General features: G+C 40.4%; 1 protein-coding gene and 1 long non-coding RNA gene across 5 annotated transcripts in view; one reads left to right on the forward strand and one right to left on the reverse strand.

Moving 5' to 3' along the window:
• Positions 1-1,429, reverse strand: part of LOC117811043 (prolyl-tRNA synthetase associated domain-containing protein 1-like) — a 4,901-nt gene extending 3,472 nt beyond the window's left edge. Inside the window, exon 1 of one of the 4 annotated variants that reach the window (XM_034681060.1) lies at positions 1,240-1,429. In XM_034681060.1, the coding sequence (XP_034536951.1) occupies positions 1,240-1,320 (81 nt within the window). In that variant the 5' untranslated portion in view covers positions 1,321-1,429. Of the gene's footprint in view, positions 1-203; positions 244-1,132; positions 1,219-1,239 lie in introns of those variants that run through there. The other 3 variants (XM_034681063.1, XM_034681064.1, XM_034681062.1) reach the window with 3 other exon arrangements.
• A 333-nt stretch (positions 1,430-1,762) lies between these two features.
• Positions 1,763-3,716, forward strand: LOC117811044. The gene is made up of 3 exons (XR_004630919.1): positions 1,763-2,181; positions 3,312-3,383; positions 3,600-3,716. It is a non-coding gene; the product is annotated as an uncharacterized LOC117811044 (long non-coding RNA).
• Positions 3,717-13,171: the final 9,455 nt, after the last annotated feature.

Genomic DNA, 13,171 nt, shown 5'->3' on the forward strand with positions numbered 1-13,171 from the left:
TCCAGCTACAGTTGACTTGCACTGTCCTGCTCTACTCTGGGAATCTGTGTTCAGCTCTGGAGTGACCCAGAACTTAGCACTTTGGTCATTATTGTGGTGATGACAAGTTAATTGTTGATGATGATAATGGAAGGTCTTAAACGGTTTGGTTGCTTCATTGTATTTGGTCCTTATGTTACCAAAAAAAAAAAATCCGTACTTACTCTTGTGCATTGCCTTTACACTGATTGGCACTACCTGCATCCAAATGGACAAATGGACTACCTGCATCCAAATGGACTTGAAGCACTTTGTTACTCGTACTGATCTTGTTTCCTATTGTCTAGATCTTTGCTTATGTTGTTCTTGTTCTCGTATGTAAGTCACTTTGGATAAAAGCGTCTGCTAAATGACATTGTACGACTGTAACCACAGAGATGACGTCATTATGTGTAGACAGAACAGTTATAAATTGTGTTTTGACGCCCCCTGCAGGACAGAGCTGGGGCATACAAACAGGCGTCAGACAGGTTATGAAAACCATATGTATAGACTACTTGGAGCTCAATACAACTTTCCAAACTCGACAATGCACAAATAAACTCTCTTCCATTACATGTACAACACGTAGAGCCTCTGTATGAAAACTAGAAACTTGTATTCTGAAAAACCTTCGAAAGTTTGACCCAGACTCCGTTCAAAAACGTGTCACTTTTCACAAAAAGGATTATAAGCACGAAAACTTGATCAATGAAATAAATCTTCAGAATTTTTCAGCTTTCATTCATTTGATTGTACATTCGGCATACATTTCAGAGATAAACTACAATTATTAAACCTTAACGATCGTTGTTAGATGCATTCACGTGTCCCATCCATAGACTGTAAGTAAAAATACATCACACTACAACTCAGCACCGGCACTATACTACAGTGAAAGTCAACATTGGTATTAAATAACTCCGAATTAAATTCTTAACTCTTGCAAATTACGTTATGCCTCTACGTGTGTTTCAGGACGAATATCTTTCACAGAGAACCAGGAAACTATAACATGTATTGTTTTCAAATAGGCGTTTTGCTCTCGATAGAAAGTGCACCACCTAGATATCCAGAATTGTATTCATTTCCCATTCACAATGTCTTAACTTACGTGATAAATGAAAGTTTCATTGAAAAAAATGAAAAAATTACATGAAACCAAACTCATGTGTTCAATAGCGCAGTTATTATAGTGGAGGCTGTTTGTCAGTGTTTTACCGGCGGGTGCTCCACACAGCTCGTCTGGATGTTTAAGGTCTCCAGGTATTTCTCCAGCTCTGATCGCAAATCTGAAGACATCTTCAATGAGTTTATTACAATTTAATTCAGAGGAGCATAGGGAACAGAGGTGGAGTGGACGTGGATGGACGGAAACAGCTGCTTGTAGAAGAAGAAAACTACTACTTCTACTTTCAGTTTTAGAGACGCTGATGTCTCCTCTGCAACATTACTGCCCCCTGCTGGACGGAAGGTTCCCTGTGTCACTGAGAATCAGAGGTGTCCCTAAACTATTCAAACATTCTCCTTACCCGACATGCAGAAGGCAGTTGTTGCAGAAACCCAGACATAAGTACAATCTAGGCTAAATGAAGATAGAATACAATTTACATATATACAATGTTTCTTCAAACTCCTCCCCTCCGGCAGGCGCTACAGATCACTGTGCGCCAAAACAACCCGCCATAAGAACAGTTTCTTCCCCCAGGCTGTCACTCTGATGAACACTAAACCATGGGCGTCGCCACAATATAATTAGGGGGGGTCACGTCCCCCTCACCTTAAAAAAAAAGTTGTTTGGACCCCCCCACATTTGCCATCAAAAGTATTAGTGCATGACCGATCTACTTCAGCGTTCTTTCCCTTGCTTCACAATCAAATCCGTTCCATTTTTTCATTAGGGAGAATACCCATATCAATAGAAATCCACTCCGCGATTTCCTGGTTTCCTACACAGAGTCACTTCACAATCAAATCCGTTCCACTTTATCAGTAGGGGGGGATACCTATATCAATAGATATCCACTCCGCGTTTTCCTGGTTTCCTACACACAGCCGCACGCAACTACAAATGTCATAATGTCCGGCTTTTACTGAAGTTTTGTTTGACTGAGCTACAGACGGGAGATGGACATAAGGCGTTTTTTTTCGAAGAAAAGGAAAGTAAGTTAGAGTTGCCCAAGTTTTCCCTTCAGTGATCAATGATCAAACAGATAAGTCACGTTCTTCCATGGCCAAACACAGCCAGCATTTCTGATAAGAGTGTTAGCAGGCTACCACCCCGAGGCTGCAGGCTAGCTCGTCGGTCTCATCAGGCACCTTGCGCGGGAGCAGTGTTGCAGCAACTTTGTCACTATATTTAGCGAGTATTCAGACTCCTCTAGCGACTCTATTTTTAAAAAGCGACTGTCGACTAATCTAGAGAATTTTTCTGGTGTTATTGGAGACTATAGGAGACTCTAATGTGAAAGCACGTATTGTTATGCTCCTCTCAGTGAGCAGCGGGTGCTGCCGTGAGCCCCTCCTCCCTGTCTCAAAGCACTCACAGGCAGCCCAGTCTTCATGCAGCAGTGCCTCTCAGCTGCAGTCCGAGCAGGAGATGTTCAAGCCTTCACGACATCCAGACTGCATGTTAACCGCTCTGTAAAGGCGCTGTAACAGTTTTTCTATTGTCTCTTTTTGGTTCATTAGAACAAAAAAAAAAAGAAAAACATATTAAACATTAATTATTAATGTTAACGTCTCTGTGATTTGTTGTAGGCTCTTAAATGGACCATAAGCTTCAAAACTAAACCAAAGTTAAGAAAACTAAACTTATAAAAAATAGAATTAAAAAAAACAACAAAAAATATAATTTGAGGTAGCTGCCAGAGTATCTCTCCTCAGTCATTTTTGCCGGTCCTAGGCCCAGATAAAGGATGAAGGTTGGAATTGTGACGTTATAAAAACAAGAAATCGACAGAAGGAAGTTCATTTTTAGTTCTAAACATATTTAGAGTCTTTTTCACTCACTTTTTTTCTCTGTTGTGACCTTATTCCTCTCTCTGACAGCGTCCATTAAAAAAAGACTGACAATTTCTGAACTATCAAACTGCTCAGTCATGTCTTAGGGAGGTGGCCCATTGCTAATGTATCTTACATAATTATTAGGCTGCTATACTACCTGTGTATTTGATATGCTGATAACAGGACTTAGCTACATCACAGAAATCTTCATATTAACAATCTACATTAAGCTTATTTCAATTATCAATATGAAAGAATGCTCAATGCATCTCCATGTCTCCTGATAGGTGGTTGAGATTGAGAGTGAGTCAGAGGCAAGGGCACTATGCAGGGGCAGTGGAGACAGCTCTGTTGCTGAGGTGAGTGCTGAAAGGTGTCAGGTAGTTAAGGAAAATGTCACATGACTTATTGGGAAGTTTAGTATTTTCAAAATCTTCTAAATCCCAGTGCATCAGTATATGTATAACAACTATTAAAAAGGCATAATCTAGCACACCTTAAGTTTACTGTGAAATTATGAAAATTAATAATGAAATGGAATGAATAGCCAATTTCATTCTTATTGTCATTTCTAGGAACAACAGTCATTAGATAGGGAAGAGGGAGAGGGAAATATTGAGAGCAAGAGAGAGAGAACGGCCCATTCTGATGGAGATGCAAGAGAGAGGGATGCTGAGAGAGACGAGGGTGAGAGGAGACAGTCTGAGAGAGACGAGGGTGAGAGGAGCTGGACTGAGAGAGACGAGGGGGAGAGGAGCTGGACTGAGAGAGACGAGGGTGTGAGGAGCTGGACTGAGAGAGACGAGAGTGTGAGGAGCTGGACTGAGAGAGACGAGGGTGAGAGGAGCTGGACTGAGAGAGACGAGGGTGAGAGGAGCTGGACTGAGAGAGACGAGGGTGAGAGGAGCTGGACTGAGAGAGACGAGGGTGAGAGGAGCTGGACTGAGAGAGACGAGGGTGAGAGGGGACAGTCTGAGAGAGATGAGGGTGAGAGGAGCTGGACTGAGAGAGACGAGGGTGAGAGGAGCCAGTCTGAGAGAGACAGGGGTGAGAGGAGCTGGACTGAGAGAGGCGAGGGTGAGAGGAGCCAGTCTGAGAGAGACAGGGGTGAGAGGAGCTGGACTGAGAGAGACGAGGGTGAGAGGAGCCAGTCTGAGAGAGACAGGGGTGAGAGGAGCTGGACTGAGAGAGACGAGGGTGAGAGGAGCTGGACTGAGAGAGACAAGGGTGAGAGGATGTTGTGCTGTGTTCTTTGACCAAATAAATCTGCACAACAACTGTCTATGAGGCACACTATCTTTTCATCGCTTTTACCACAACGCTTCCTGTATTGCTCCCTTTTTTTTCAACTTCCAATCCTCATCTTTAGCTCTAATTAAATAGAGAATAAAGTGCCCAAAAAGTAGTCAGTGTCACTCCTCTGTGTATCACACCAGAACATAATAGTAGTCATTAATTGCAGACCATGCTGGCTCCAAGGAAACACAATGAAAGAGGTAGATATATTCAATCTAAAAACATGATAAAATGCACCAGAATGCAGGAAATTGCATCTACTTCTTTCAAAATTGTCTGTGGTCGGACCCCCAGACCCCCGCAAAAATATGTCCCCCCCACATTCCAAATGCTGCTGACGCCCCTGCACTAAACCATAACAGTGTCATACCTGTCAGATAAATACTCTCTGTAAATATACATGTAGATACACAATGCAACAATTCTCAAAGCAGAATTCCATATTTCTATTTTTTGTACTATTTAACTACTATTTTATAATGTAAAACTACCTCTGCAACTCACCACTGCACTTTATCATATTATTTTAGACTGTACATATTAGTCAAGCCTATTTGTTGTTTCTTTGTATTTATAGCTAAGGTTATTGTTATTATATTTTTATTTTATTTTTTATTGTAGTTCTTATTCTTATTCCTATTCTTATGCCTTGTACAAATAGAGCACAGTTTACTAAAGTCAAATTCCTTGTGTGTTCAAGCATACTTGGCGAATAAAGCTGATTCTGATTCTGATTCTGATTCTGATGTTGCAGATGGAATTTAGATAAATACAAATGTTACACATTGATTAAATAGCAGTAATTACAGGCAGCATTAAAAATGGGGAACATTTGATTATTTGTAAAGTTGTAATGTACTAACTTATTAATAATAATAATTGATAGGAGTTATATAGCAATTTTCTAAGTACTCAAAGTCGCTTTACATGATGTGTGAATACAAAAAATAGAGATGGGGAGGGAGTGGAGGTCACGTGCTGTAGGCTTTTTTAACAGGTAGGTTTTGAGATGGTTTTAAAATGAGTGAAGAGAGTCAGAGTTGTGGATGTTTGGAGGGAGAGAGTTCCAGAGAGTTAGGGCAGTGATGGTAAAGGCTCTGTCCCCCAAGGTGCAGTACTTGGTCTTAGTGATGGGAGATATGAGGTTGGCATCGAATGATCTGAGGCGGCGAGATGGGGAGTTGCGTTTGAAGAGGTTGGTCAGGTATGGGGGGGCGAGGTTATGGAAGACTTTGTAGGTGATGAGCAGGATCTTGAAGCGGATATGGTGCTGTATGGTGAGCTAGTGGAGGTGCTGAAGGATTGGTGTGAAGTGAGCTCTGGAGCGGGAGTGGTGAGTAACCGAGCACCTGAGTTCTGGACATATTGGTGTTTTTCGAGGTTGGTAGAGGGAAGGCCATAGAGGATGCTATAGCAGTAGTACAGTCTGGAGGTTATGAGTGATAGTGGATCTGAGTCGTGCAATGTAACGGAGAGAATGGGGTCAAGATGATACCTTACTTTTTGGGGCCCACTCGCCCTGCCATAAAACTTCTGTAACCTCGCTACCATGCTTTTGGCAAAAATGTTCTCAAGCTTTTACACACTCAGGTTTTCATATTTCAAAATGTCCTTTAAATGTTGAGTCAGAGTGCAAAGAAAAAGGGATTTAGAAACTCCCAAAACCTTGTCCTCTTAATTCTGTAAACAAAAGATCCGTCAGTTTTGAACCCTGTGGTTTTTGTTGTGCAGATAAATTATGAACCCCTCTTTTTAAAAGTTCTGTTTTATGCTAAATCAAAACACAACATCCTCTTGGTCTTCCTGTTGAGACTGACCTAAGCCATTTGTTTCCAAGCTTTGAACACAGCGAGGTGCCTCTATCTCTTTCACATGGAGTAAAAGCTCAAGGAGTAACTGGACAAACTGTCCCAGCGGCTCAGCAGGAAAGTAAGAACAACAGTGCTGAGTAATTCCAAAGGCAGCCACTTTCCTCTGACTTTACACCCAGGGAGGGAAGCTTAAATGCCAAAAACATCTGGGGCAAACAAATCGGCAACATATAACCTCATCCAGATTCATCATCAAGTGGCAGCACATTGAGAAGTTAAAATTAGAGCATATTTCATGGTGTAATCAAAGGTTTGCTAACACATGAACTGTCGGCCAGAGTATTAAACCAAAAGCCAACATTACCAGAAACAAGGATTGTCCCCCTCATACCATCTCTCTTGTGCACAGGAGGGCCTTCACATTTTTGTCTTGCTGATCTGCCCTGAAGCAGGTGAAGATGACACATCCTCCTCACTGTCCTTTTCTAGAGACCGAAATGTTTGTTAGCGTTGAGGGACCCAGTAATCTCTCTTCAGGAGACACAAAACCAGCATCAAAGATCTCAGAGCTCCAGAACAAAGCTGCTCCCCTGATACCTCAGGTGGTGAGAGCTGCTCTGAAAATCTCCAGGAAGAACTAAAGAAGCAAAAGCAGACTGATTATGCAAGTGCTGAGATCAGCAAACTTCCTGCTAAAATAGATCCTGACCGGTCTGCATTCGGGTCCTTCCAAAAAGCGCTTGGGGTCTACACCAGGGTCCAAGCAGTGCATGAGAGATTTCCTGACTCTGAGTCCTACCAGTTGATGGACTAACACTTCTGCACCTTCGATTAAGCGGACGATCTTAGAGGGGCCAAAAGAACACACATCCTCTGAATAAAATCTGGAGGTACAGCAGCAGGAATGAGTGCTAGGAACCTGATGGCAACGTGCTTTTGGTCCTGCTGAAATCCAAATGAGCATTAATAACCATTTAAACTGCATCAAATGACTACTCATTGTAACTGTCATGATCAAAGTGCCTTCAGAGTCCTTTAAAAACTCTTGAAAGTGTTTTGGCAATGGAGACAGACGTCAACCTTAGAAAGGTGGATTATAAGAATCAGATGAGAGGAGCAGTGACAAAGTGACCGCCTGAATAATAAATAAAACTTTTACTTTCTAAACCCTGCAGGGAAGTTTACAGACTAGCAGCAAAGGACTGTGGGATAGAAAAATAAACTGTAGATGTGCTTTTAGAGGACAGCCTGTGGCATTGTTCAATGACTGTTGTTGCTGCAGAATGAAGCTCAAAATAAAAAAGCTTTCTGCCTGTTATATTTTTTATTTTTTTATTTTTTTCCATAGGCTATTAAAGACCAAGTTATTAAGGAGTGCACTTCAAGAGATTTCAACTGAATACAAGTTTGGAGCATTGAGGTTCCCAAGGGGATATTTATAAGTCACTACACACTTTTATTTACACAATGTTACTTTTCAATGTTTGTTTTTTTTCATGAACTTGTCTATTCACAGTCTTAAAGTGCTTTCTAATTTGCTTTCAAGGTTGTCAAAAAGAGTCTGTAAACGTCACAAGTTACTTCTTGGAGCTCCAAGCCTGTTTGATTTGCACATGCCTCACTGTCCCTAACTGTTCCACTTTACTAAATGAAGTGATTTTTATTTTTTCACACTAAGAAAACCAAGTGAGATCATCTAGTGATGAACATTTTAGCCAATGCAGAGGTGCTCAGAAGTGCAGTTCATTAATTGTCCACTCGAGGGCAGCTACTAAGTACAAGGAAACCCTCAGATCCCATTTTTCAATGGCTGTTTTAAAAGCAGAATTACACCTTATTCATTTATAGCAACTGTTTTTACTGATGATTTATTTTGTCTACATCAAACCAGAGATTAAGGAATAATGTAGGATAATACAGGAGAAGTTATACAAGTTGTATGAGACAGAAACTTTGGAAAACAGGAATTTTCCTATCATGTTAATTAGAAAGTTAATTAACCATACATGTTGGATGTGGATGTTGTGGTTACCAAGAATGGATTGTGGCCACTAAGAGCACCAAGAATTGTGTATCATTTACCTCACTTTCTGCTCTGTCTCAAGGTCTGATTTACAAAGTATATTGAGCTGATATCCAAGTACAAACACACACAAAGTTTTGCACTTCCAATCAGTTTGCTGTTGTGAAGATTAGCTGTCAGCATTTCCACAATAGTGTCAAAACTGATATTAATAGTGTCTTTTTGTTTCATTTGCGAAAGCTGCACAAAACCTTGAATGAATAAGATCTTGAGTATATTTTCCAGTTCTGATTTTAATTTTCTAACAGCAGATTTTTAGCAGGCCATGTATCTGTAGGCATTTATCACCTTAGTGGTATAGCCCCTGGCAGGCTAATGCTATCTAACAATAGCTATAGCAGCTAACTAAAATCACTCTGCCATCCATGTGGGACAAGAGAACTGCTAAAATTCAGTGCCGTACTTTAAAATGCTTATTCTTTAGACTGAACTCTGATCTGACTGTTAAACTTATTATTGCTGATCAATAATGAATTATCCATTACTCATCAAACACCATCTCAGAAGGCTATAATGCAATAAGAGAGACAGCAGAAGAAGAGATATAATCCTTTTTGAATCAGTAAAGTCATTTCCAGGTCAAACTTTGTGTCATGTGATTGAAATATGCTGAAAATTTCAGCAGGCTATTAAAGTATAGCATCCTCTTCAGGGTAATACTTAATCAATGAATAACTTTAACCAAAAACACAGATACAAACTTGTATATACTCTGGATTCCTTTCACAACCCAATGGCACACACACTCACACAGACACTGTTTACCTATTACATTTCTTCTCTGTGTATTCAGGAGCTGATGGTGTCTGTCACAAAGCTAAGACCAGACTTGATAATAACACACTGAAGACATCTCTCCAGCGTCCCACTTCCACCTTCCACCTGAATGACAGGAGTTATAAAACACAGCCGTCCATAATGGATGAAGCATTAATTCAGCTCAACGACCCAGTTGGATACAGAACACAAGGTCAAAGTCATAGCTGAACCCGTCGTTCTTTTAGTAAATGAACATTACAAAACTGTGAGATTTGGGTCAAAACGGCATCAACAGGCCAAAAGTGCAGAGTGACACCATCTCTAGGTGAACCGGATCAAATCCTAATCCTCAGATTACATCAGACACAGTCAGTCCTGTCTGCTCTCTGATGGAGGAGAGGCTCAACACTGTGATGGATGTGAAATTTACCTGATGTGTTCATCAATATAAACTAGGCCTGAGGAGAGTATCTGCTTCATTGATTAGTCAGAGGAACAAGACAGTTTTAGTAACTCTGTTACCAGAAATCACATTGCTGCAGAGAGAGCAGCAATGTGATTTGAAGAAGCCAAACTACCACCCGATGGGCTCCGACATGTGCTAGTGAAATATTTTGGAGCCAAGGCATGTGCACAAATGATCTGGCTGGTGGAGCCATAGCACTGACATCACACCCAATAGCAGAGATTCCTCAGGTGGTACAATCCACAGCAGGGCAGATTCTTGAGTTGATTTGAAGCAGACACTAATGATAATGGAGAGTTCAATAACATGTTTAAAGTGTGTGCTATGTTTTCTCTGTTCTCCCTTTACTCTGCTAAGAACTCTGCAGCCTTCAGGAGCAACAGAGCGGTCAATCAATCAGATATTTAACATCAAATAACTTCTTAAAAAAAAACTCTGAGAGATTGCATTTGGATGTAAATCAGGTGTGTGGGATTCACAGGTGTGTGTTTATGTGTGTGGGAGTGTGTATTTCCATGCTTTGTATTGACTGTATTGTCACCATCCTGTTATTTCTGTTATTATGAACCTCAGAAAGCTCCTCTGGCACAAAGCACTTATGAGCTGAATAGAAGCTGCAGCAAAGTAGAAAACAGGAAACAATGAGAAACCTTCAGAGAGAAACACTCACACAGTTACTGAAAGACGAAGGCAAGAGGAGAGGAGAGAAAATGCTCAACAGATGCAGAAAAACAAACAGGGGAGAAGGAGGAGTAGGAGGGCTTTAATTCAGAGGTTCTTCCTCTGTATGTTGTGGGCTACACTGAAGAATTCCAGGTCACAGAGCTGTAACAGTGAGCACTATTCACCAGTTTATTCTTTAAACCCCCTGCGCAGTTTTCAAGACAATTTAGAAGTTCATCAAATTTCAGTATGTAGTATGCAGTATTTGAACAAGAGGAAAATCTGCAGTATGCCAAAACTTCCCGGATGTTGTACTGATTCGGGAAAATTTCTCAGCATCGGACCAGTCTCCCTCACGTTCTGTTTCCCACAATGCACAGCCTGTGTTTGCTGAATTAAGGAAGTAAACTATGTTCACCTCATCCTAAGACTGTTTTCTGTCTCACGTTTGAGTCCTGTCTCCTGTGTTTTTTGGGTCATTACAAAACCAGGCTGAAAACATGCTTCATTTTGTCTTTTTTCTGTAATTTTTGAATCCTCAAAAATCAGATCAAACTATTTCACTTCATCTGGTGTGTGTACTTTTCTGATGACATCACTCTCTGATTGATTTTATCCAGTGTACTGGTCCGAAGCATTTTACCTCCACTAAAGATGCTACGAAATATAAATCAATCAGGAGAGACTTAATTACATGTGAGCAATTATTTACCTCATTGACATGAATATGACGCAGGTTACTCCCTCGAAATACGTACATATGAAAAGTAATCATCTCATGAACCTTGTGTCTAGACTTTTAAATGTCAATATGCATTCACAACAGTGGATGATGCCACTAATCTGTGAAGCATGTGTACCCCTCATGACAGAAGCCAGCCATCACTCACAACTCCAGGGAAAGATGGAGAGAGACACAGTGATAGTCCAGAACAAGTGGCTCCAAAGTAGCCCAAGTTATTCATTAAATGAGGAAGAGTTATGCTGACGATTTCAAGGTAATGGTTATTAATGTAGCAAAGACATTGAACAACTGTTAAGCAGCCAAGATGGGGTCACAGAGTGTGATGTATGAAGATGGCAAGCCTAAAAAGACCATCTTAAAATGCTAACAAGTGTGTCACATCTGGCGTGAACATAACATAAAGGTTTTCTAAAAAAGCGTAGTCCCCTGTGACATCATTTAAACATTTCAATGTCTTCTCTCGTTCCATGTTATTTCTGTAGGTACACATGGTCCTGCAGTCTTGTGACTTTTTATAGGCATATATTGAGGGCCTTTACTTATGCTAATTAGGATCAGTGGTACATGATTTCAACTTACTAAGGCATGGTGTTGATCAGTTTAAGAGCACAGATGCCCTCAAGAAGTATTCACCTGTGTTTACTGTTGCAACAGCATTTGATTTAATCCCACAACCCACAATTTCATAATCCCTCAACAATAAAGAAGAGCAGCTAGTTCCGTACAGTAAAGTCAAACAAACTCCTGTTGTTGTTGTTGTTGTTGTTGTTGTTGTTGTTGTTGTTGTTGTTGTTTTTAAAGTAGGTCACTAAAAACTGTTGAAAATTCTATCTGATTCTGTAGTGCTTTTGGTTGTGTCTTCATCTTCACAATGAAACCCACACTGAGTTCTGTTAAACAGCAGGCACATGATTTAGCTGCACACAGGCCGTATTAAAGAAGGGGATGAGGCCTCTTAGCTCCAAAAGTGAAGACAAAACACTCATGTCTCAAACCTGCATTCTCACTGGTGTCCAGCAGGAGGCTGGTGCACTGGTTGCAAAAAGGAAAAATTGGATAGTGTCAAAGTTTTTGAGTATATAACTCTATATCTCACTGTATTTTGTGAACATTTTTCTGATCACAATTTTGAAGTCTTCTTTTCATACATTTTGTTTATTATGTATATTATGGTCACATTAAGTGTCAAATATAAGATAATGCAGGGTATGCTAGAGTATGGGTACCCTGTGATTGGCAAATGAATACTAAAGGCTGGCACATATTACAGGATTCTTCAAACCTTCTCACATTTAGAGACCACACACTTGATGACAACAAAAGACAGATCGCACAAGATCTCTCTCTTCTGATCTTATAGTGTGTGGTGTGCACTACATTAGATAGTGTCAAAGTGTTTGAGTATATAACCCTGTATCTCACTCTATTTTGTGAACATTTTTCAGATCACAATTTTAAGTCTTCTTTTTTGATGTTTATTATGTAAATTATGGTCACATTTAGCGTCAAATATAAGATAATGGGTATGCTAGAGTATGGGTACCCTGTGATTGGCAAATTAATACTTTAGACTTAACCTCTGGCTTCAAAAAGCTGAGATGGATATGGCACTGATGTCAAATTTACTCTCCATTACAGCTGTCCACACTACAATGGGTTCTGTCAGTTCTGTTTGTAGTAAAGACCATAAAGAAGTGTTGGCCTTGTGGTTTTCCAGTGCTCACACACTGCTGAAGCAGCTTCAGGCAGGAGCATGAGGGATTCATCATCCCACCCTCAAAACAATGACGCTGTCCGAGCACTGCGCTCTCCTCGGTGGCTCATGCACTGTTACTATGTGTGGTCTTTCTGGGTCCTTGTGTTTCCTGATGTCTCTTTTATGTTTTAGGATGTTTTGTGTGAAGCAAGTGTCAAATATTTTGTTAAACTCTTGTGGTTTTATTATGTAGAGTAATGGGGTGTAGCACTGTACCCAGGACAAACATATCCCTGGGGATGATGAAAAATAGTTTTTTCACTCTACTAGATAGAATTTCACTACTGTTTCCTTGTAGCTGGTGTGGAGGACTCACTAAAATCTGATTTGAGCGTAGAACCAATAAATGTGTAAATTAAAGAAGTAATTTCTCTTTTAACCAGATACAATATAAGCTGGTCTTTTAGTGGAGGCAGATCTGTCTCGTTAGCAATAGACAGTTAATATAGCTGTGATACACACTGATCAACAGTATTCGCGAGGAGGCTGGATTTCATACTAAAAAAGTATTTTTTAACACACACACACACACACACACACACACACACACACACACACACACACACAC

This window comes from Notolabrus celidotus, chromosome 4 (assembly GCF_009762535.1).
Source record: "Notolabrus celidotus isolate fNotCel1 chromosome 4, fNotCel1.pri, whole genome shotgun sequence".
Lineage (NCBI taxonomy): Eukaryota > Metazoa > Chordata > Actinopteri > Labriformes > Labridae > Notolabrus > Notolabrus celidotus.